We start from the raw sequence: 22897 nt of genomic DNA on the forward strand, positions 1-22897 counted from the left end.
TACTTGAGTAACTGTTTCTCCAGAGCCAAGTTATGACATCAGTGGCACCTGCCAAAATTTATAGCATAGATTAAACATGGCATTCAGAGTTTGTGCCCTGTAACTGTATGGTCATTCCTCGTGATGTGTTGCAGACTTCACAAAATGAGACTGTGGGTTTGGGTTTTTTCCCCCCTGCCATTAAGTTAATTCATAATAGCAGATGTCATCACTCCCAAATAAAAATGAGTGACGGATGAATAGATTTCATCAGTTATTCCTGGCAGTTGGAGTTCTCTTGAAAAGGGGAACCCAGAGGCAAAACTGACATGATTCAGTAATCACTCAAGAAAACCATACTTTGACAGAAGAGGAAGCTACTATACAATCAAAGTAAGCATTTATATTCTTGTGTTTTGGCCAAAATAATATTTTCTCTTCCTGTCTTGATTATTAAACCTGACTAGATATACATGGGTACATTACATTAATTTTATGTTTTGTTAAATCATGCAAATTTGAACAGTGTTTGCCTCTTGTTTCCTGCATGACCTGGAATTCTGTGCCTTTCAGTATACCTTTATGAAAATTATTCTGATCCTATGTAATTTATAACAAGTAAGAGGTATCCTTCCACTGTTTCATTTTACTCTAGTTGTAATTTCAGTTATTAAGCTATTATTTGTTACTATCTTTTTTGGTATTACTATATCTTCTGTATTACATACACTTCAACTGAAAGCAAAACAACCATAAAAAGAACATATAAAGGAATACTCATCAAAATTATGTATTCTATACATGTAATTTAAAACTTCTCAGAGCTTTGAGCTTTTTTAAAAATGTTTTTAAAGAGTACTATAAACAGACTTTGAACTGTACTGTAGTAGACGTATAATGATGGAAAATATTTCATGCTTAGGCAAACAAACCCTGGTGAAGGGCAAAAGGAATAAGGTATTAATTAGCATTCTGACAAATATAAACCAGCTCATGGTCATGATATCACCCAAGGGACTGAGTTTAGTTAAAGTCAAAGATAATCTTTCCATTGTTTAGAATGGCCACCAAAAAAACCTCTGAAGTGACTATGGAAATTCTTCCAGGAACATGTTTGTGTTCCATATTAAAATTGGCTGAATCATCAAATTCATTGAAAGAGTTAAAATTAGATTTATCTTCAACTTTTAGAAAGGAAATACTTTAAATATATATATGTATACACAAACACATGTAAAAATATAATTCTTGTTAAAGACTTTGATTTTCAGCCAAAGTTTTGGAAATAAACTTTGGAAATGTTCAAATACTGTTTTACATTACTGGTTAAAATATTTTCCAATAAGGAAAAAAGCATAAGGTGATTTTCTTTTTGTTAGCCAAACCAATTATTCTTTAAATTTTGCATAATTCAGACTAAAAAATCACATTTATATTTTTTTTCAAAACATGTTCCATTAACAATTTTACTGTATATTGAAATATTTCTCACTAAAAATTAAAAGCACAAATATTTTGCATACAAGTCTATGGTTAGCATAAGATACATGTAGAAAGATTGAAAAAAAGGCAAAAAATGCCTCCTGGGACTTTAACAAATATTTTCTTCTGCTGCTTGTTTATTTCACATAAAGGTAACTTAAATCAGAAATTTTGTTCAAAACATCAAGGACCATTTCTGACTCTTAAAATTGGTCCAGGAAGAGTCTAAAGTAGAAATTATAAAGTGTGTAGAAGAGAAATTACTTGCACCAGATATTTTTTAGAATTCATTTTTGTACCTCAGCAGAGGTAGTCTGACATTAGAATAATTCAAAGTATGCATACCAGGCAGGGGCTAAGACCAGAGCATTTCAAAACCTACTAATGTAACAGTTTACCAAAGCACACTCAGATGCAGATCAGATTAAATGAGAGAAGGGTTGTACCACTGTCTGTTTCTATACTTGTTTTGAACAAAAGTTGCATATAGTTTACAGCTAGAAGCAAAATTTCCTCTCCCTTGTATGGGACAGATCGATAGAGGGAAAAGTGCTCATCATTCACACTTCAAACCTCCTTTAAACTGTGTCTGGGACAAGGAGAAGGAGGGGGGCAGGTATCGATCTCTTCACTCTAGTGATCAGTGAGAGGACTGAAGGAAAGGGGTGAGTCAGGAGAGGTTTAGGCTGGATTATCAGGAAAAGGTTCTTCAGCCAGAGGGTGCTTGGGCACTGGAACAGGATCCCCCGGGAAATGGTCACAGCCTGACAGAGTTCAAGAAGCATTTCAACAATGCTCTCAGGCACATGGTGTGACTCTTGGTGATGGTGCTATGCTGGGCCAGGGGCTGAACTCAATGATCTTTGTGGACCCCTTCAAACTCAGTACACTCTGTGACACCATGATTATCTGAGTTTAAAACAATGTATTATATGTAGTGCTATCTGTGTTTCATGAGTGATTTGCTGTCTTACAGATTGCTGCATGGCCCTCTGATTTATGGTTTGATTATAAATGTAGGAGATTTTTCTTTTACAGTGCCATTAATTTTGTTCTTACAATTACTTTTTCTTGTGGACATTCTCCACATAAATTAATAATATGTTAGCATATAAATTAATTTCTGTAAATGATGAATGCTTTAAAAACTCTTTTGTGCACACTTACATGTTTTTGACAGTTGAGGTTCAGAGCTACAAAATGCATAAGCCACTTTAACCAAGATCTACTTTCATCCTAATTTAAATGTTGTTTTATCAGCTTGGCTCTCTAAAAATGCAGTAAACAATACTTCATATGGGCAGGTAGGACTGCAAAATCCATATAATCAAGCTCCTCTATAACTATCTTACTTGAAGATTTAATAAGAGACTCCCTCTTGCACCAATGTTATGCACATTTTAGTAACCCTTCATACAAAATGTATTGCAGAAAATTTTATAGCATAAATTTTCAGTTAATAAATAATACTTACAAATATTTCAGGTCTTCTAAATGAAAAATTTTAAATTAATAGAGGGCCTTGCTCTTGGTTATTTTACATTCATTTCATTAGATAAATATGTCAAAACAACCTGCCATTAGAAGTCAGAAAGACAGCTCCCTGTCTTTCCTTTAATATTCCTGGAATGATTAACCTATTTTCTTTGCTCACTTTCCACCTGGACAAAACTGATAAAGTGTCTGTAAGAAGGTGTGGTTTTTATTTACAGGGAAAAACTAATTGTTCTACTTGTTACTGAGCCCTGAGTTGTCTGAATGAATGAGCCAAAAACAACTTTGATGGCATTAAGTCCAGATGTCAGGGTAAATATAATTTATGTTATTGGGACATCTAAAAAAGAAAAACTCACACATCAACAAAACATTATCTGGAGCAATAATGAAGATTTTTTTTTTTTTTTTTTAATATATAGAAAATGGTTACTCAGAAATCCAAACCAAGCTCCTGAGAAGAATCTTTCAATTACAAAAAAAGAAAAGGACGTATCACAGTGCACATGAACCCTAATCTCTACACCTACATGTCATAATGCCAGGCTCAAAAATAGGATGTTTCCACACACCATGAGAGAGGCTCAGCAGACACTACAGTCTTCAAAAGTTTTACATGAAGAATCTGTCTTATCAAGGACCACAGCAACATAGTTAATGAAATAGCTATAGTTAATAAAATAGTTCACAGTTATGTGAAAAATATTAACTGTCACTGACATTCCTAGGAACTAATACCAAATGTTTTCAACTTGAAAAAAGACCTACAGACCTAGCAGACTAAAACTTGCAGAAGTACCTCTATCTTTTGGGTACCTTTCTGATTACAGCATATTCTTTTGAGTGGAGCAGCCAGAACCCTCATGCACACCCTCAAAACCCAATCAGTTTAAATCTCAGATAAAGACTGGAGACCCTCTTTGTACCATTTGGAGAACATCAACTAGAAGTTTAATAATCATAAAAATTTAATCTCTAATTAAAGGTTAATGTGTTATGGCAGATTCTTATACGAGGCAAAGTATAATAGGGTTTGGAGGGCACACTGATTCAGTTTGTCAGCAACTTGCACTTGGCTTCTGAGGCAATGGGATAATTATCTGTAGAGTGTCAAGTGGGCAGCTGCTAGTGATAGAAGAGCCTCTAAATGGTGCGAAGACCTGTGTGACCTGCTGATCCAGGAATGATGAAATAATCAGATTCCATCACTCGCTGTAACAAGCTATTACTAGAGCATTTATTTTAACACTGCTCAAGGCCTATGGAATTAGGACACAGATAGGGCATGTTCCAGTGCATCTGTGATGTGCATATTTTTTGTAAGATGAAGCCTTAAATAATACTATAATTTTGGGGCCTCAGAGTGAGATAAAATATTATTAAGATTACCCATATTTCCATTTAGACCATATTCATTGCCAAACACAACATGTTTACCAAAAGGTGTTAGTACAGATGCTGTATCCATACCAATGCTACAATTCAGGCTGTATCACGCTGTGCTGCATCTGCAGCATCCCCAGTTCACATCCAGGGACATACTAGAAAAATGCTCTTTGCTTCAGAGAAAAATACCTGGTTGTTTTGGTGATACTGCAGCTCTTGCTGACCTTGCTTTGAAAAGAACCAATTTTCTAACCACTCAAGGCACCCCACCACACAGAAGGTTTTATTAACAGAAGGTTATATGAACTAACCAATTCATGCTTACCAGTCCAGTTGGTCTCTGCTGGTCTTTAATGAACTGGACTTCTCAACGGAAAAATAATGTATCTCAAAGAGATTTTTCTTTCTGTTAATCAGTTTTTCCATTCCAGACTTTGCATCAAGTTTGGCAAAATTATTTGTTATTACTGACCTTTTTAAAAAAATTTTATTCATAAAAATTATGGCAAATCTAAACTATTTAGAAAGATGCCCAGAACTTACTTATGTGTCCTTTGAAGGTGTCAGGGGTTTCAAATACTGTATTTGATAGTAACTTTTCAGAAATCTGCCTTAATTGTGTTATATCAGACTGTCCTTTCCTTTTACTCTGATCTTCCACTTTACAGCATTGTGCTAAGCAAAAGCGTCTTCAGATTGGCCTACATCAGCATAATCTTTGCTGTATTTATCAGGAACAGCTTCTAAAGTACAACATCATCTAGGAAGATTCACAAGTACGTACCAGGGTCTGTGAGGCATTAATTCATCACCATTACAGAGTGTAGTGTTGGCAAAAGTATCTAATAACAGCAGAATACAGATAAACGCAAGGAAGCAAAGGAATTTATTTCATAGCAACAGACAAATGAAGTGCTGATCTAGTCACAGAAGACTCTAGAGTTTAGGTTTTGGGGGTTTTTTTTCTTGTATCCTCCCACTTCCTGGTGTGGCTTACTGGAGGAGGCTGATTCAGGAAAGAGGCAATGGAACTTAACTTTTCAAAGTATCATTACGGTTGGATAACCAACATAATACACTAATATCAGCAAGAACATCAGACATGAGAATTTTAATGTTAAAATAATATTCACTTAGCAAGGACAAATTCACCTGTTTTCTGTCATTTTTGTCATTTATTGGAACTGATTCCTGTATTTTAATGAGCTCTACTTTTAACAGTATTTAAGACTGAATTTTGATAAAATATAGAACAAGATGTTAACAAGCTCCCCAGGGAGCAAATACAAACACAAACTCTGTGTGTTTCAATTCAGATTCATAATTGTCTTGCATGTTTTGTGCAAGACATCATTTGGAGTAGCAAAAATAATCATTTAGGAGCAATGCATTTCCCTGACATAAAACATCTATGATCTGTTTTAAGAATATGGGAGGTAGAATATAGGAAAGTCCTTCACATCTAATCTGAACTCCAGTGAAAATGGTACTGTATTTGAAAGCATTTTTCACAAGTTCTTCTAAAATTACTTAAAATCTCACATATACTGAGGCATCCACAATATTTCAGTGAACTGTGCCACACACAGTCATTACTCAGTAGCAAAAATATAGTTATGCCATTCAACTGTCACCCAAGGCCTGTTTCAATGCCTTATATTTTGGTTCAAGGCAGAGTACACACCAGTTACCTATTCTTTTCAGGTGACATACTTTATTTTAATAGCACTTCCTGAGAATGAAATTTCAAGGGGCTAAGTAACACAGTATCTGCCTCAGGTCAGGCTTTTGACTGCTCTGACCTCCAAATTGCTTTTCAGAAAATGAGCAAGCATACAAATTTTCAACGCCACAGGATGAGTGGTCATGATGCAGAAGAGCTGAAGAACTTCTGGGAAAAGGTCATCCAAGAGCAAACTAAGCAACAAGAAGCTGAAGAGTCTAGGCTAAGCAAAAGTGCCCTGAAAAAGTAAGTGGTGTTTTTTCTTTTCCACAAGACAGCAAGGCATGTCATCACGTGTTTTAAAATAAGGTAACCTGTTATTGTACTGCTTTATTCATAGCACAGATTGTGTTCTGGATCTTTGGCACTTTTCCTCTCACAGCTGCTTGTCTCATATTACCGTGGCTCTTCTGCATGGAAACTCAGACACCCCTCACCCCTAAACCTCATGAGCATTCTTCAAAGGCCTTGGAATATAGCCATGAGAAAATAAAGCACTTTGGAATTATGGCTTGTGACAGCCAGAAAATAGCAGGAATTTTACCTAGAACTGGTACAGCTATGTAAACAAATAGACAAACAAAATAATATAACATTAAAGGGATAACCACCCACCTAATCTGTAGAATAAAAAATCCTTGGCACCTTTGTCAGGTTTAACAGCCCTTCACATCATATAAACCCACAGGAAGAAATGACACAATGAGATTTTCCCATTCAATGGAAAAAAGTTGTGGGATTTTTGTTGTTTTGGGGATTTATTGCTTGTTTTATTTGAGGGAGGGCATTTACAAAGCAGTATGAAACAACAGGGATTGCCTAGAAAAAGCTATATAGCTGTACTGTGGTACAGATACTCTGCACAAATTTGGTGCACTGCTTCAAATATTTGTTCAACTTGTGGCAACTCAGAACTTTGAACCAGAGTCTCCTGCACACTAAGTGAATCCCCTGACTACTAATATTGAAGACTAGGTTGTTTAAAACACAATGTAAAACCAAACTCCATGTCTAAGATAACACAAGTACCCATGTGAAAGAGCTACTGCTGAGTTATTCTCAGATGAAATCATTGGCTGCTGTTCTTTTCACCACACCAAAGGTAATTTAAAACCCCATGTATTCTATGATACATTTGGCATTACTATATAATATCTAATCTTAAAACATTGTTGGGTCAGGTGTTTCATAATATTTCCTTCACTAAACAACCCAGGCAGCAATATTCTGCAGTGGTCCCTAAAGATTTTCTCTTCTGTTTTTACTATACTAGTGTCTGGAAGCTATGTGGCTCTTCTTGCATGTGACATCAATTCCTTTCCCTAAACATGTACAAGGTCTGCAAGAGTTGTTTTTGTTTTCTCTTTCACCCAGAAGGATGTGTTTTAAGTCCAGCCTGCTCTTCTCCACAGCATTTTACAGCAGAATTTGAGGGGTTGGGGGAAGAACTGTATTTTGTAATTTACAAAATGAATGACCTTATTGCATAGGCAGTAGTCCTGCGTGGCTTTGAGAATACCCCAGAGGGAAAAACAGAGTTCTTTACAGTGACAGTATTTCAGCAGTTGTTTGACTCATTCGGAATCCAGCAATGTCAACCTCTGATAGTATCAGCACTATCCTTTTCTCCCTGCATTCCCAATCTAGCAAGCTAGAGGGATGTGTAATTGGTAAATAAATACAGGACAAGTGCTCTGGTGATGAAAGAGAGGAAAGCTTCAACCCTGCTGAAAAGCCCTGGATACATTTGAAGGATTTGGCTCAATAACTGCTAAGCACTTGTACTCTCTTCACAGACTTCGCCAGGAATGGACTCTGCGGCTGGAAGGTCGAGCAAGGCAGGTCCAGGCGCACATGAAAACTCGGGAAGAACAAATGGCGCCACTGTCTATTGAGGCTCTTCCCTCACCAGATAAAACTGTTGCTTAAAGTTACTGTGGAAACACAGCAAGCACTGGACCCTATTCTGACCTTCTGCATGCACCTATAAACCAGCAGTTACACTGCTGAACAACCAAAAAGTCAGATTCTGCCCATTTTCCAAACTATTTATTTATAGAGCTACCATTAAAGTCCTATTTAAATTCAGTGCAAGAATAATGCCACAGGGGGAAAAAATTGAAAAGGAATAGATGAGAAGCAGACAACTCTAATTTTCCATGATATATTATTACTGTGATGTATCAGGATTCTCTTATGTAACTGCATTTCCAAGTGACAACAACATACTGCTTGGAAAGGACGGCTTGTTTAATAGGGATAATACATTCAGACAGCTGCATGCAAAATTGCACATTTCCATTTGCACAGCTCACAAAGTCTGGGTTAATGCAGACGTAAGGTGTTCTGTCTGTCTTGATGAGCCACAGTAGAGGGAATTAAGGATTAGCCCAATCAGCTGGCCAGGAGGAGAAACACATTCTTTAATGGAACGAGGGGAAAAAAAAGAAAAAAATGAGACTTTTCTGATCAACATATAAGATCATTTACATATCTTAACAATCTAATTAAATGAACAGAAAAAAATACTTTTATTTTCTTGGGGTATGTAAGAAAAAACTACTGAGCCAGTGATCTTTATTGTGAGGCAGTCTGACAAATGTTAGAGTAGTAACAGCAAGTTAGTATGAGAGTTTGAAATAGAAGTCAGTGAATCATAACAGCACAGAATTGGTTTGCAAAGTATCACTTGTCATACCTGACACACACTAATCCAAACAATTTCTGCTTCTTCTGGGTTAGGTGAAACAAAGGTAGGAATAACTAAACACAGGGTAATAACAGTGTGCCCTATTTATTTATGTGTCTGTGTATCTAAATACTAGTCTTTTGGACTAAAGCGTTCATTTATTTTGTCTTCAAATAATCTTTGGTACACAGGAGAAGACTAATAAGTCTTCTAATAGCTTCTAATAAGCTATTTTTCTCTAACAGTATTGTGCCAGATAGAAATTTACTTTGAATCTATATTTATACTAAAGAAATAGATAGGAATACATCTGATACATTTCAAAACAGAACAAAAATTAAACCATGTTCATCTCACAGAAATGCTTTTTTTATCCTTTTAAAACAATATTTAATTAGAAACCAGGTGTTACCAAATGTTCTCACTTTTACAAAGTGAAAATGTGTCACAGAAAAAAAACAAGCTGTCACAAAAATGTTCTTATTTCATGAAGGATTAAAACAATTAAAATTTTACAAAATATTGTCCTGTTATTGAAAACAGAAGGGATTGTAGTATCTGTTTCTTTTCATAAAAACTGACCAAAAAAACATGCAATTGTTTCTCTCAGTGGCTATTTTCCATTAGAAAAGCAATGCTGAAAAATAATAAAGTTGTAGCTGCTTTTCCCCTGCAAAACTGGTGTTTCTCTTCTGCATCTTATTTCCCACTTTCTGTAACCCAGTGTCCTGGTTTGGTCCATGACAGAGCTGACTTTTCGCAGTGGCTGTGAGGGATTGGATCCTAGAGCTCCATGGCCATGTGTGGGTGTTATTCTACACCGCCTCATGCTGTCTCTGGGGTAGGAAGTCCAGAATGCTTTTGGGAGCAAGGTGGGAGTGGCTTGGGGTGGGGAGCAGTCTAGGTGGAAAGCTCATCTGCCATTCCTCATTGTCTTGGCGTTGGGCACACTGGTCAGTAATGTACATTACACTCCGAACACTCTGTTATTGGTGTTGTTTTCCTATCTCATTAAATTGTTCTTATCTCAAGACGTAATCTCTGCCTTGCATCTGCCACCAGAGGTTTGGGGTTTTCCTTTTAGTGGCAGTACTAAGTTGAATATCAATTCTAAAATATGACACCTAAGATTAACTTTTTCTTTGGTGAGATAGATCAAACACAACCTCAACTAGCTGCCACTTATCAAAAAACTGGACTTCTACCTTACTGCAACCATCACTAAAGGACACAGACATGGGCTATTGAAATAGAGAAATGCCAGATTTCTTTTCTGAAAACCAGATATATTAGATTTGTTAGCTTAACCACTGATTCATGATGTTGTAAGCTTATCCCTACTCCATGTCAGTGTGACAAGAGAAGATCCAAGAAAAGCTGACTCAATAAGCATTTATTTTTTCTTTACACTTAATGTCAATGTTTTTTATTTGTTAGGCACACTTTTATGGCACTCTTTCTGATTGTTTATGAAGTTATGTAAGATAGGAAAAGAACTACACAAGTAGTTATAATTCACACAAACAAATTTCAGCTTAAAAAACCCCAAAAAAAATCTTAGCTCTCTGAGAAGTGTTTTTTCTGTAAGGACAGTTATCAGGCACTAGAAATAACAAAGTCTAGCAGTTGGAAGTAGTCAGATATGCTGTTTGCAAATAGCTGAAGGCAGACAGGAAGGTGGCAGATAATGTTTAGCCATTTTACTTTATTCACTAAATTTGTGACCTTCAAGCCTGAACTTAGACATTTCGTACATAACTGAAAATTATGTTTTTTATTAACAGCCAGTTAAATCTGACTGTCAATAAAAAAAAGTAAACAAAAACAGCCAGATCAAGTTGAATAGTTATATTTAAAAAATCTGTTCCATTCACACACATGGCCCTCATTTATTAAATAGAATATTCATCAAGCATAATCTGTTAAGAGAGTAGGCCACTTCAACTGAATACAGCAGTTTTTAACTCCTGTGTCCCTAGTTCCTTCATCTTCAGGGGAAGGGGAAAAAAAAATTTAGATTATAGTAAATACATTAAGAAAACTGGGCTAGCTACTTGAGGAGAGAAATTAAGTGCCCAGATTTTTTTCCTTAAGGTTTATTAATTTGCCTAATAGAAAATGAAGTGAATTAATGTTGAATATAATAAGAAGAATTTAATAAAAATCTGCATAATCAGTACCACCCTAACCCTGCACCAAGACATTACCATGTCTACATAAGCACACAAACCAGCCTTGGCACTTGCATAAGTCAGTAAGCAACTAATTTTGTACAGGATAGGTCAGTGGCTAGTATTTTTGTCATGGGACTTTATGATCTATGATGCAATAGGTGTGGATCATGCACTTAAGATGGCATACCAATGCCAGCTGTAGAGCACCCACTTAGCATGCCCAGATTTATGTGTATGACAGAGTTGGTGAGCAGAATCTATGCCCATTCACATTGTTGCTCTTTAAGTGCTGTCTGATCCAGGAACCAGTGACTAATGCCTGAGAAACAGCAGTTTGCTCTCTTAAACTAACTCTGAGCTGTGGCCAGTTGTTGAAGCCTGGCTTACTTAAATCAAGGCAGTCTAAAGGGTGACTGTAAACCACGTTACTCTGCACTCTGACTTCATTTGGACACCCTGGTAAAGCACTCACACAATCACTTATAGGCAGGATGCAGCAACTCAACACCTGTCAGCTGCTCCACTTGAATTTGCACTTAAATTCAGAGCAGGAGAGACATTTTTTAAGCTAAACCTTTGACTGTCTGCATATACCACATACTGGCTTGGAGCCAATTTAACTCCTGCAAACCAGATTTCTTTCTGAGCAACCAAAATCAGACCAAAAGCTGTGTTCCAAGTACACACAAAAGGACCCTTGTTTCTAAGGATCTCAGACAAGCACTAGCTCTTCAAACAGTTTTGAGACAACTGCAAAACAGGGCTATTTGGTCCAATTAATCAAATTAAATTGAGTCTGATGCAGCCCCTGAACCATGCATAGTCTAATGCAGGGATGTCGGCAGCAGCCACTTTGATCAACTTTGAGCTACTTGGTAATGTGCTCACCTGCTCAGTAGATTAATATAACCCAACAAAAAAAATACAGGTGGGATCAAAGCACTATAATGTTTCCTATAGATCTAAAGGTAGAACTCAGCTGAGCTCAGGAATTATCTTGAGCTCAGGATAATTTAATTAGCTGTGTAGATATGCTAGCGTGCACAACTAAGCACAGTTTGGTCAACTCACCCACTGGAGCTGCATGTGATGGAACAAAAAACTCAGAATAGATCTGGCTTCTGAAACCATAAAACAGTATGTATGGCTCATTTCTACACATAAATGATATAGGAATATGAGGATAATTACCAACTTTGTAGACCAAATGTTCCTACTAATTACAAACTGCCTGTGTCCTGAGGGATGCTGTTCTCTACCTTGCCTAATAAACAGCACTTAACTGCACCATAGTGCGAATAAGGAACAGTAAATCACTTAAAAATACTTCTGGATTGAAAAAGGCATCTGTAGATTAATAAGAATGAACCGAAGAGTAGCTCTAGAAAATATTATACTCCCTGAGAATGCTTCCATTTGTGAATTAAGCATTACTATATTATTAATTTCTTACCAGGCAGAATCTATTCATCATGGTATGCCTTTAAGACAAAACTGGAGACAAAAATTCAGTAGTCAGGACAGAGAATTCAAAACTTTACTTATTATTCCCAATTCTTTCAACTGTCTGTATTTTTCTGTGTGTTATTTAGTGGCCAGTGTTTTAAACATATTTCAAGCTGCAATGGACAGAAAGCAGAGAAAATTCAAGCTCCAAAAATGACAGGCTGGCAAACAGAATGAAAAAGGATTATACTACCAGGGAAGACAAACTTAACAGCGGGTCATCATGTGCTAGCTCCATAATTAGCTGTACTTGTCTCAAACACCATGCCTTAAATGAGTTAATGCTCTACTAGCATCTAATGGAACGTGAGGGATTACTAGTAGGCAGTGCCACTGTTCAGGCTCAATGATATGACTTCAGTGGTTCCTAATCATGTCACCGTTCCTTTCCATAGCAAACAGCAATAGCATCAAGGAGAGCTTTGGCTTTTGGCACTGATAAAAATATTATCTGACAAAAATCAGAGGGGCAGGGAAAAAAATGCAATACCAAATCCGAATGGTAATATATATGGTTTAGCTATTTGGCCAATTCTTTTAAAAATAGTTCCTTTGTGTTAGATTTCCACTATGACTCTACTACCTGTCCAACATAAATACTGGTGCCATTTGATCAGACCTGTGACTTCACAATCTATATTGATGATTCAGCCATAGGGAACAGTTCAAAAAATTAAATTAATACTGAAAAGTTTTTGATTCTATTAGATTTAGTACATAAATCAAAGGAATCTTCAAAATACTGATACAAAAAGCTTAGTTGTGGGAGTCCAGGGTATTCCTCTGGCTTCCCTGGAAGCCTCAAAACCCCCCTGGCAGGGTCCCCAAAGACCCAAGTGTCTCAGGGGCTGGATTTAACTCCTTGGAACAATCTACCAACACTGAGAGAAGAAATGCAAGCTGTAAAAATAAATAGAGTGTAAATTAGACTGTTAGAATGTAGAATAAGCAGAATGTTATATTAAAGGGCTGGTGGTCAAGATGGAGGATTTGGGGTGTGGTATGCTTCTTCCTCCTTTTTCTTCACTCCATCCATGTTGGAGTGCCACCTTGGCATCGTTCAGTTGATAGGGACAAAACTAGACATTGCAATAAGATTGTGGTGTATTAGAAATTAATTAAATACCTAGTGCATAATTTAGAGTATAGAAGACAAGTCCTGCCTCTGCCAGGCAGATTCTGCCCTGGACGTCTGGCTGGACAAAAAATTCCTGAGATAAGAAACAATAAACAACCTTGAAACCTCTGAGAACAACCTCCTGTAGTCTCTCCTTGGCGGGCATCAGGAAAAACCTGAATTCTAGACCACCTTCATGTCCTCCTGAGGTGATCTCAGGCATAAAGAGACACCTCGGGCTGTGACACTTAGTCTGTATTGTCTCTTCACAAACAGGCAGAAGAAAATTATGTTTTCAAATAGAATTTGCTATAGTTAATGCTATTTTCTCCCTCTGATGTGCTATTCCATTTAACAACTGCATCATTATTGCTAAGGGTTTGAGATTCCAGTACAGGCTATGAATCTAATTAGGCAAGGAAAACACAACATTACTGGGGTGGCCAACAGTGCTATTTCTGAAAATCCTTTTGAAAAATTACCTGTGTTTACCCTGATGTCTTAATTTTTTTTTTTTTTCCATCATGGTAGTGATTCCACTATGGCTCCTCTTAGGGAAAGTTTTTCTATAAGATTTTTATTGGTGTTTTGAAGTATCCTAGTAAGTGAACAAATTGACACAATTGTTCATTTTTACATGTAAAAAGTTTCAAATAAAAATGTTGTCTCATTAATTACTGGATATCATTGCAGTAGACTTTCTGTTAAAGCGCAGGTAATAATAAAGTGCTAACTAATGAATCAATACTTTCCAGCTTTTGGATAGCACCTGGGTTTACTGATTTTGTTGATACTGCCTAAGTCATTAAATATGTATTTGTAATAATAAGACTAACAGTCACTGAAAATAAGCCCTATAAGCAATAAGGGCCATCTAATCTAAAATATCAGAAGCAGCAGTTATTATCCACCATCTCAAATGAACACTTAATAACCTGGAACTAAATCCCTTCAGGCTCCATTTATGATATGTATACACTTCTGCTACAGTGATGAAAAATACTCCATTTCCCCAGAACTAATGACCTCTCTATTATATGTGCTAGAGCACTGTGGAATGAGTCGATCAACAAACTAACACAATGCACATGTTTGACAAATTTTATGCCTATATCACAGGCAAATTTCAGTGCTTCTAACCTATAAAAAGCCCCTTTGGAGCCATTTCAAACTTCTGTAGCATGTGTTTGGCGAAGACAATTTCTGTACATGCTTTGTTTATTTTAATTTTGGTTACCTTTGGCCACTACACTTAATGAGGAGCAATACCTAGAAGTAATTAATATGTAACACTTCACTATGTTCAGACAAAATATTATTGTCCCACAGGATATTTTATTGCTTTAATTGGTGGATGCAGTTAAAAATATCCCTTTATCTCAAAACCAAAAGGGTTTTCTTTTTATTACAGGGCACCTTTGAAGAATGCTTCAAAGTAGGTTGAGACATATTTTACAGCTTTTCTGCTGAGATTTTGACAGCACTCTGTTAATGTATCACTACAAAGATTAAGGATGCAGAAAAATAAGTATACCTTGAGCTACTTTAGCCGCTGTATTTATAGTTTAGCTTTAAGCCCTACTTTTACATACTGTGGAATCACCAGGGAACACAGCTGGTCGTGACAATAAGACTAACATTTCTCCCAGCAAGCTATTTTTAAAAAATACAGTACTCACTAGTCCAAATACTGCTACATTTGAGCTATCATTTTCAACAAAAGACAGAAAATTTGAGCAGCTACACTGCCTAGTTCCATCTGTGCTGTCTTTTCTTTGAGGTGTTTTCTCATTTGTAATAGCTGGCACTTCACTTTTAAAGGCTACCATCCAAGTGCAAATTCTTCTGGCTGACAGTGCTCTACTAGCCTTAAGAAAATCTGGTATTTCTGCTGGTAAGTAGGCAACACAAGTGCACAGGTAGGCTGCAGGACATATGAACAAAAGAGTTTGTGGTTTTTATGTTGTAAAGAAACAAAATCAAAATTTGAATTGGGAAAAATATGGTTTTCTAGCATGAATTCTAGTAAACTCTATTGAATTCTGGACAGGCTTCAAGGGCTTTTTTATGGTCTGACATGTAATTCCTACCTGCTCCTGTTCTCCAAGCTGTATCTCCTAGGCTGAAGAGCAATTCCTGACTCACATATGTATATATTTCATAACAAGAAAATTCTACTTGGAAGACTTGATTCAGAAATTTATTTTTTAATCACTGGAAAAAAATAGAAATAACAGCAATCAATAATGCTTTTTGATGCTCCAAATTACTCCAGATTAATATGTTGATAAAAATGTAAATCAAATTAAACACATACATGTGAATTTTGCCTGCAGGAAACATAGTTTTTCCAGTAGCAGCATTAAATAAGTTATAAATGAAATAATGAAAGCCCACCACACAGGGGACTGGAATAGCAGTTAAAGATAAGGTTTTGCATTCCAAAGAGAAGTGCGTGCAGACATACTATCTTAAATGCTTCAACAGTTCTAATCTAAATTTTAAGAAAATTTCAGTTTCTAACACCCCATGTCAACACAGTGAGTGTACTCTATGTCCTGGTCTTCTAATATTTGGTGTTCTGAACAATTTCACCTAGCTGCTTCCCTGCTATAGGAGTAACACATCAGAGAGCAACACCATGCTAGGGAATGTAAAACAGGGATTCAGCACATCCCCAGCAACATCAGGCGCACACAGGAAGCTCTAAACAAAATAAAGCTGCTTATAGACCAAAAGATTTGCTCTATTCTGTGTCACTCAGGTTCACTGGGGAGTAGGGCAGGATGTGCTCCCTCATCTTCTCCAAATGCTGGAGATCTGTGCAAGATGGGAGACCACCCAGACAGCTGGGCTCCACAGCTGATGCTCTGCTAGCAGGGCTGAGACAAAGTGACCTCCTGGCCCCACTTTTCAGAGCCTTCCCAAGCCCCTTGAAGTTGCCCTTCTGATACTGAGAGCAGCAGCAGCTGACCCACAGTCACTGGATCTGTGACTGGCAGCTTGGGAAAAGGCCCTTTGATTTTCTTTTCTCTGTCACCCTGAAATGGCATTTGACTGAAGTTGCTGGAGAACTGCTGGCTGTTCTCATGTCAGTTCCAAATCCAACCATCTGCAGCAGCACAAGTCAGTCACAAGACAAACTGTGGCCAGTACACATGAGGCAATGTTTCTCTTCAGTGCTCCCTAGCAGCTCCATGACAGGAGAAGGAATATCTAAGCAACAAAGAAATAGAAGATGGAAGTTGAAGTCAAGGCAAGATCTTTCCGCGCTAATTTTAGGTAAAATAGTCAAATTATTAACTCCAAACATGACACTAATGCAATCCTCAGAGAACTCCAGACAGACTTTCCCTGAGTGAGACTTCTGCTGGGTTAGGGAGGCCTGGCCTGCCCAGAACAAGTGCCCCTTGGCTGAGCACAGTGAAACATCACAGGTCAATTTGGGAGTGGAACTGCAGTGGAGAAGAGATATGTGCTGACCTTCACATTCAGACTGGCTCACCAGGGGCAATCTGCTGCACCCACACCAAGCAATTTCCTGCACTCATCATAAATTCATACATATCCCTAATTCCAGCTTCATGCTGCCAAGTGTGAACATGCTACCACAGAATGTTGCCTCCATGCTTCTTTCATTCAGTGCGTCATGTAAGCAGCCACCTTGAAGCTAACTATTTCTGCATGTAATTCTGTCAAGGCTCTGAAGGCTGGCTGGGAAGATCTTGATTTCCAGGGATTCAACACTCCTGAATCTTGCTCTGGCTACCTCTAGCAGTAAAGGAAATGCAGAAAATTCATAATGAATCTCCACTGATTAAGCTCTCCAACAAATCAGTGAGAAGCCCTGAGTTTTAAAAATTCTTTGCTCATTGTCAGATCCTCAGAGTCCAGCATCAATGACCTCCGAGTCACACTATAAGACATAAATATCTCTGTTGGATAGAAGAGCAAAGATGCCACACAAGTGAGTAAAATAATAATTGTCTGTGGAGTTACTGAGAATGCATGAAAAGAGAAAGAGGAGCAGTCATTCTCAGTAGCTTCATGTTTCCTCTAGATAAAATTCAAAAGGTAGTTTGAGATCCAATTTACAAGGAATTGAGATTTCAATAAAATTTGCATCAAGGGAATAAGTAAAAGCAGAAAGCTATTCAGACAGAGCTAAAAGAGAAAGTGTGAAGGAGGGTACTGACAACACTTAACTTTTATTTGTCTCCAAAGAGAAGAAACATCATTAAAAGATTCAGCTCTGCAATTCTCACAGGGTAAAAGAGTTAAACACAATATAGTTCAGTTCCCAAAGCTCAAGAGCTTGTTGCCTTGTTAGTAAGGGATAGCTAATAAGCACAGGTAACCAAATTCATGCTTTAATTGGCATCTTGCCCTAACCACCAGGAAATATAGTGACATTATTTTACCTACTCCCTGAAGAAAGAATTTGTTATATTATAATACAGAACTCCCAGAGCATGCATGGTGTTGTTTTTTTGAGGAAATCCAAAAGAGATCCTAAAGTTTCATATTAAACTGTATTTGTGAAAACTCTATATCCTGCAATACACCCAACCTTTCTAACACAATTACTTGCATACCTTAGATCTTCAATACAGCTAAATGCAAGATATGCTTTCTGTTAAAAATTAGCTTTGTTTAGATGCCATAAAAAATGAAAATACATGTGAACAAAGTGAAATGCTGAGCAATAATTAACCAAAATATTATCTGTGCATTTAGTGTATTAAAAATAATATACCAAATATCAATATTAAATACAACATATAATAAGCAAAAATTTGTTAGCAATTATGCATATAGATTTTGCTCACTTAAGATTTCATACATTTATTAATAGCCAAATTGAAAGTTAAATGTAGGTGTGTTTTGATGAGTTCAAGGTATAATGAAAGCAAAGAGTCAGAATTCCTGCATAAATTTAATTTTTTTTCCAAGGAGTTTAGGGCTCTGTGGTTTAAAAACTGCTCTATTGATACAACACCAAGTAGAAGTTTCAATTTTGGTGTTTTCTAGGGTTGAGATGTTTTAGCAGATTTAGTACTGCAACATCTAATTGTTGGCACCAGTTTTCTGGCTTCCAGGCTCCCAGCCCATCTAAGCATACAGGTACAATTTGGTGAACCAGCCAAAGGCAAAAGTGAACATTTTAGACTGAAATGTGAGTCCTTGACCTGGGAGAGCTGAAGTACAGATGTAATTTCCCTTCCATCATCCTGGCTAGGAAATGCACTAACCTGCAGCTGGTAAGGAGAAATGGGCAGGTGGGGGTAGTAATGTCCAAAAGTCCTGCAGCTAAATATGACATAGCTAATCTGCTGGAGTCCTAAATCCTCAACTGAAGCTGTCACAGAGAACCAGCCTGTGCAAAACAGTCTAGTCAGAGCCAAGGAAAAGTCAGGGTTCGTCTATGCAGTCCAGTCAGCCACTTTTCAGGTACATTAAGGCAAGCAGATTATCAAAGGAGCCAAACTTTAATTCTTTTAGGATGGCAAAATGATTAGAAAAGGATGCAAAAGAGGAGCTAAAACTTTGAACCCTCCATCAGGAAGACACAACTTGAAATTTACCTCTCTGCCTGACAAGTATGGTCCTTTTGCTTTGATATCTGAAACTAGGCAATGAACAAATATGTAACATGATAAATAGCTGGATTTTTTAGACCTTCCTGATGCTGAAAGATGCTTGTTTGTTCATAACAGTTATCTGCATTATACTGCCTTTTAACATGCTTGTTTTCTCTCCAGATGAAACAAGAACAAGTGAACTAGAAGAGTGTCATGGGTCTTGAAATCAAATCTTATATTGCTAATTTGGGGTGGAGAAAACTATGTGGTTCAATTTACAATTAGGATTCTTCCTTTTTGATGCCTTTTCTCCACAGCTCCTACATAGGACATACACCTTTTACAGAAACCTAAAAATAGAGCTGCACAGTCCAGCTTCAGCATTGTTGTCATTTGTTTCGACAGATTGATCAAATCAAGCACAGCAGCAGAAAAAGGCAGCGAGGTTTTCTGACCAAACATGATGTGAAGGTCATGGTAAAGGAGCAGCTGACAAAAAGGGAAGTCTTACTACACTGCAGTTAATGTTCAGAAAAGTTCTTTAGTATGTGCTTATAAACAGTTCTTCACAATAAGACAATGCATGGTTATGTATTTGGTTTGCATACTTATGTTCCCACATCCAATCAAAACAAAAAATATCAATTGAATATAGTGTGAAGCTCTCTGTATTCCAGGTAAATTTTCAGTGAATTCATGTCCTGTGCCATTTACTGCAGACATGAAACTAACCCTACACAATTTTGAAACTTTTTGATTAATACTACATTTTGTTTTCCCAAACTCCCTCAGGAAATGTAGTTAGATGTTTGTTACTACACTGTAAATTAAATAAAACTGTATTTTGACTTTGTTTTTTGCCAAATTGACAGCTTTTGGGGAGAATGAAGAATGGGCCATTGCCCAGAATGACAAGCAGGATGTCTACAATAGTACCATTAATTAAGAAATCACCAAGACATTATTTTTATTCAATAGGATAGTCAATCCTGTGCAGCAAAACTTTGGTAAACTAAAGATAAAGATCCATATAGAAACATATATAGTACCAGCAGCACAACAAGCTTGCAGTCATAGCTGCTGCTGCTTGGTAGATCCAGTTTTCTGGAATGAGATGCCCCAGTCTTTTGAACTGAGTGACTCTATTTGGCACATTGAGTCACCAAATTTGCCTCATGTAAAGTGAAGAACATGCACTTGTTTCTTGGCTAAACTAGATTTAGAGAGCATTCAGAACCATTTATGGTTTCCCCCAAAGCTCTGCTATTCCCTGTATGACAAGAGATGGCAATGGATGGAAGATAAGTGCTACAAAGTAAAATCTCATCTTCTGTCGATTTAATGGAGCTTTGCCTTTGTGTTCGGTGTTGCCAGGATTTCTTCCCAGTTTTATTCATCAGCCAGAGAATGGCAGGGAATTGCAATCAGCTCAGGTTTAGCGGCAACCACATCACCATGCTCAGAATATTCTAACATTTTTGTGCATTTAGGTAAATCCAGGCTCAAAATTACTTTTTGTACTCCCCTGTAAGCCAATCTCTTTTTCTTTCCCTTTTTCTCTCCCGGACAGAAGCTCTTCCTAAGGGACAGAAAAATCACTGCTTTGTGGAATCAAGTTCCAGAGTACCACAGGCAGTAGAGCTGTCTCTATGCCAGGCACTCCACACATCTTGGGCGAGCACTGTAGTAGTTTTGGAAGATAACTGGAGAGTTATAAAAAAATAAAATTGTCGCAACACATTTCACAGAATTTCATAAACAAACCATTTCAGAAATTTCTTTCTTGTTTTCCTCTGCTGTTTCCTAGTCTACACCCTTGAACACATAACTTATAAATACAGAAAGTTTTTGTATGACACCTAAAAAGAAAAAATTATGAATCAATTTTTCATTATTTGCACAGACTCCTTGGCTTTTGCAAGAGTTCAGACCCAAACAGCACAACATTTACAGAAATTGTTGGAGTGCCACCTATCGGAAATACATGTACAAATGAAAAAGACCTTGGTTAACTGCATAAAATAATTATTTATTACCCAAACCTTGGTTTATCTAGATCAAGTTAAGAGGCTTTTAAATGCTTATAAATAATGTTCCATGCATAATTATGGTTAAATTTAGATCCGTTTGTAATGTTAAAAATAAAAATTAGCCTTTCAATGGATAAAAATTATAGAAAGTGGCAAAGATTTATAGCCCTGGAATATAAAATAGCAAATATCAGAGCAGACCTGCTAGAATAGTCACCTGCCTAAAACCTGACTCACTTTACTAAGCTATATATCCATGCCTTGTGTAAATAGTTTCATGTCAGATCCTGGTTTTCACTCTGAAGAGATATATATAATCTTTAGGCTCTCATGGTTCTGCTGTGTTTTAGACTCTGAATATAAATTATTAATTTTCCATATAGAAGACTGTCACTTTGAGATAAAACAGCCTTGACCTCCCATGGAAAACTTACAAATCAGTCTGGGACAGTACAAGCAGTTTTAATAAAATGGTCTTCAGCTGTCATTTCTGTTCAAAAGACACTCAGGCAATGGCATAAATGACTTCTCTGTCTCCCATGAACAGGTAAATTTATGGATTTTTCCTCATTACTTTCCTAGCAATATCTTCAGCTTTTCTATTAAGTGAAAGTATGCTCATTTACACTTTAAAATGAAAGAAACTACTCAACTACAGAAAGCAAAAATTTGGCCCAGTTTTGAACCTTGAACCTGATGCTTGAGCTGTCTGCCCTCACTCCTCCCTTATCACCCAGCAAGCAGCAGACTGGGAGGGCCATTGCCTGAAGAGCATCACTACAAAATACTAACACATCTTTTTGATTTCCTCATCTTTACTACTGCAGCTTCCTCCTCTGCCGTTTTATGAGCTTCCACACTAAAAGCAGCAAAGTGTTGCCCAACTCTTTTCTATCCAAACATCCCAGCCTTGATCTCAGAGTCACACTATTCCTCTTACAAGTTCTTCTGTTAATTAGCTCTGACCCCTGACAAGCTCATGACAGCTTCTGTAGCATCTCTTTTCATGGCTATGATTAAGAGAGCCACATTAACACAGAGTAGTAGTTTTTGTAGATTGCTCCAGGAAAAAAACAAAACAGAACAAACCACAGTTAATTATACGTGTTAGCATAAAGCAGAAAAAGAAATGAAAGAGTGGCATGGCAAAAAAGCAAAGTAAAATCAAAATACACTGGGTATGAGTTATTTCACATACTCAGTCCTCAGGATTATTCCAGCAGCCAGAATTGCTTAGTTGTCCATGATGGTATAAAATTTTCAACTCAAATTTTGGACTTAGTGTTATTTCATACATGTTTACAAAAATGGCATATGGAAATCAATTACAAAAATACATGATCTTTACTCTTACCTGCAATAAAGGCTAAAAACATCTTTTCCATTGGTGCTGCTATAAACCACTATAGATATATATATATACTGACAGTATATAAATTGACAGGATCACTTTCTAAATCAGTTTCTAGTCTGTCTCACCTTCATTTCTAGCAGATGTCTGATACATAATTTCATTCTTTACAATCACTTCTTCTTTTCCTGATAGCTTACATCATTCTATGAGTGAACATGTTTTTATTCCTTGGTTTTATCTCTTCCTCCAGATCCCACAGAGTATGCTCCAGGCTTCTCTGTGGTTTATAAAAGACTTTTTCTCCTACAGCTTTCTCTTGAAACTTCAATCATTCTCTGCTTCCTCTTGAGGCATGCCCTCACATGTAGCTTCCCTCCTTGA

General features: G+C 37.0%; 1 protein-coding gene across 1 annotated transcript; it reads left to right on the forward strand.

Annotated features, from left to right (window-relative positions):
- The first annotated feature begins 252 nt into the window (after positions 1–252).
- On the forward strand, positions 253–9354 carry LOC306814817 (uncharacterized protein). The gene is made up of 3 exons (XM_079331262.1): positions 253–372; positions 6162–6310; positions 7861–9354. Exons 2-3 carry the CDS (start codon positions 6165–6167, stop codon positions 7991–7993), a joined length of 279 nt encoding a protein of 92 aa, XP_079187388.1. The 5' UTR covers positions 253–372; positions 6162–6164; the 3' UTR covers positions 7994–9354.
- Positions 9355–22897: the final 13543 nt, after the last annotated feature.

This window comes from Erithacus rubecula, assembly GCF_903797595.1.
Source record: "Erithacus rubecula genome assembly, contig: SUPER_Z_unloc_2, whole genome shotgun sequence".
Lineage (NCBI taxonomy): Eukaryota > Metazoa > Chordata > Aves > Passeriformes > Muscicapidae > Erithacus > Erithacus rubecula.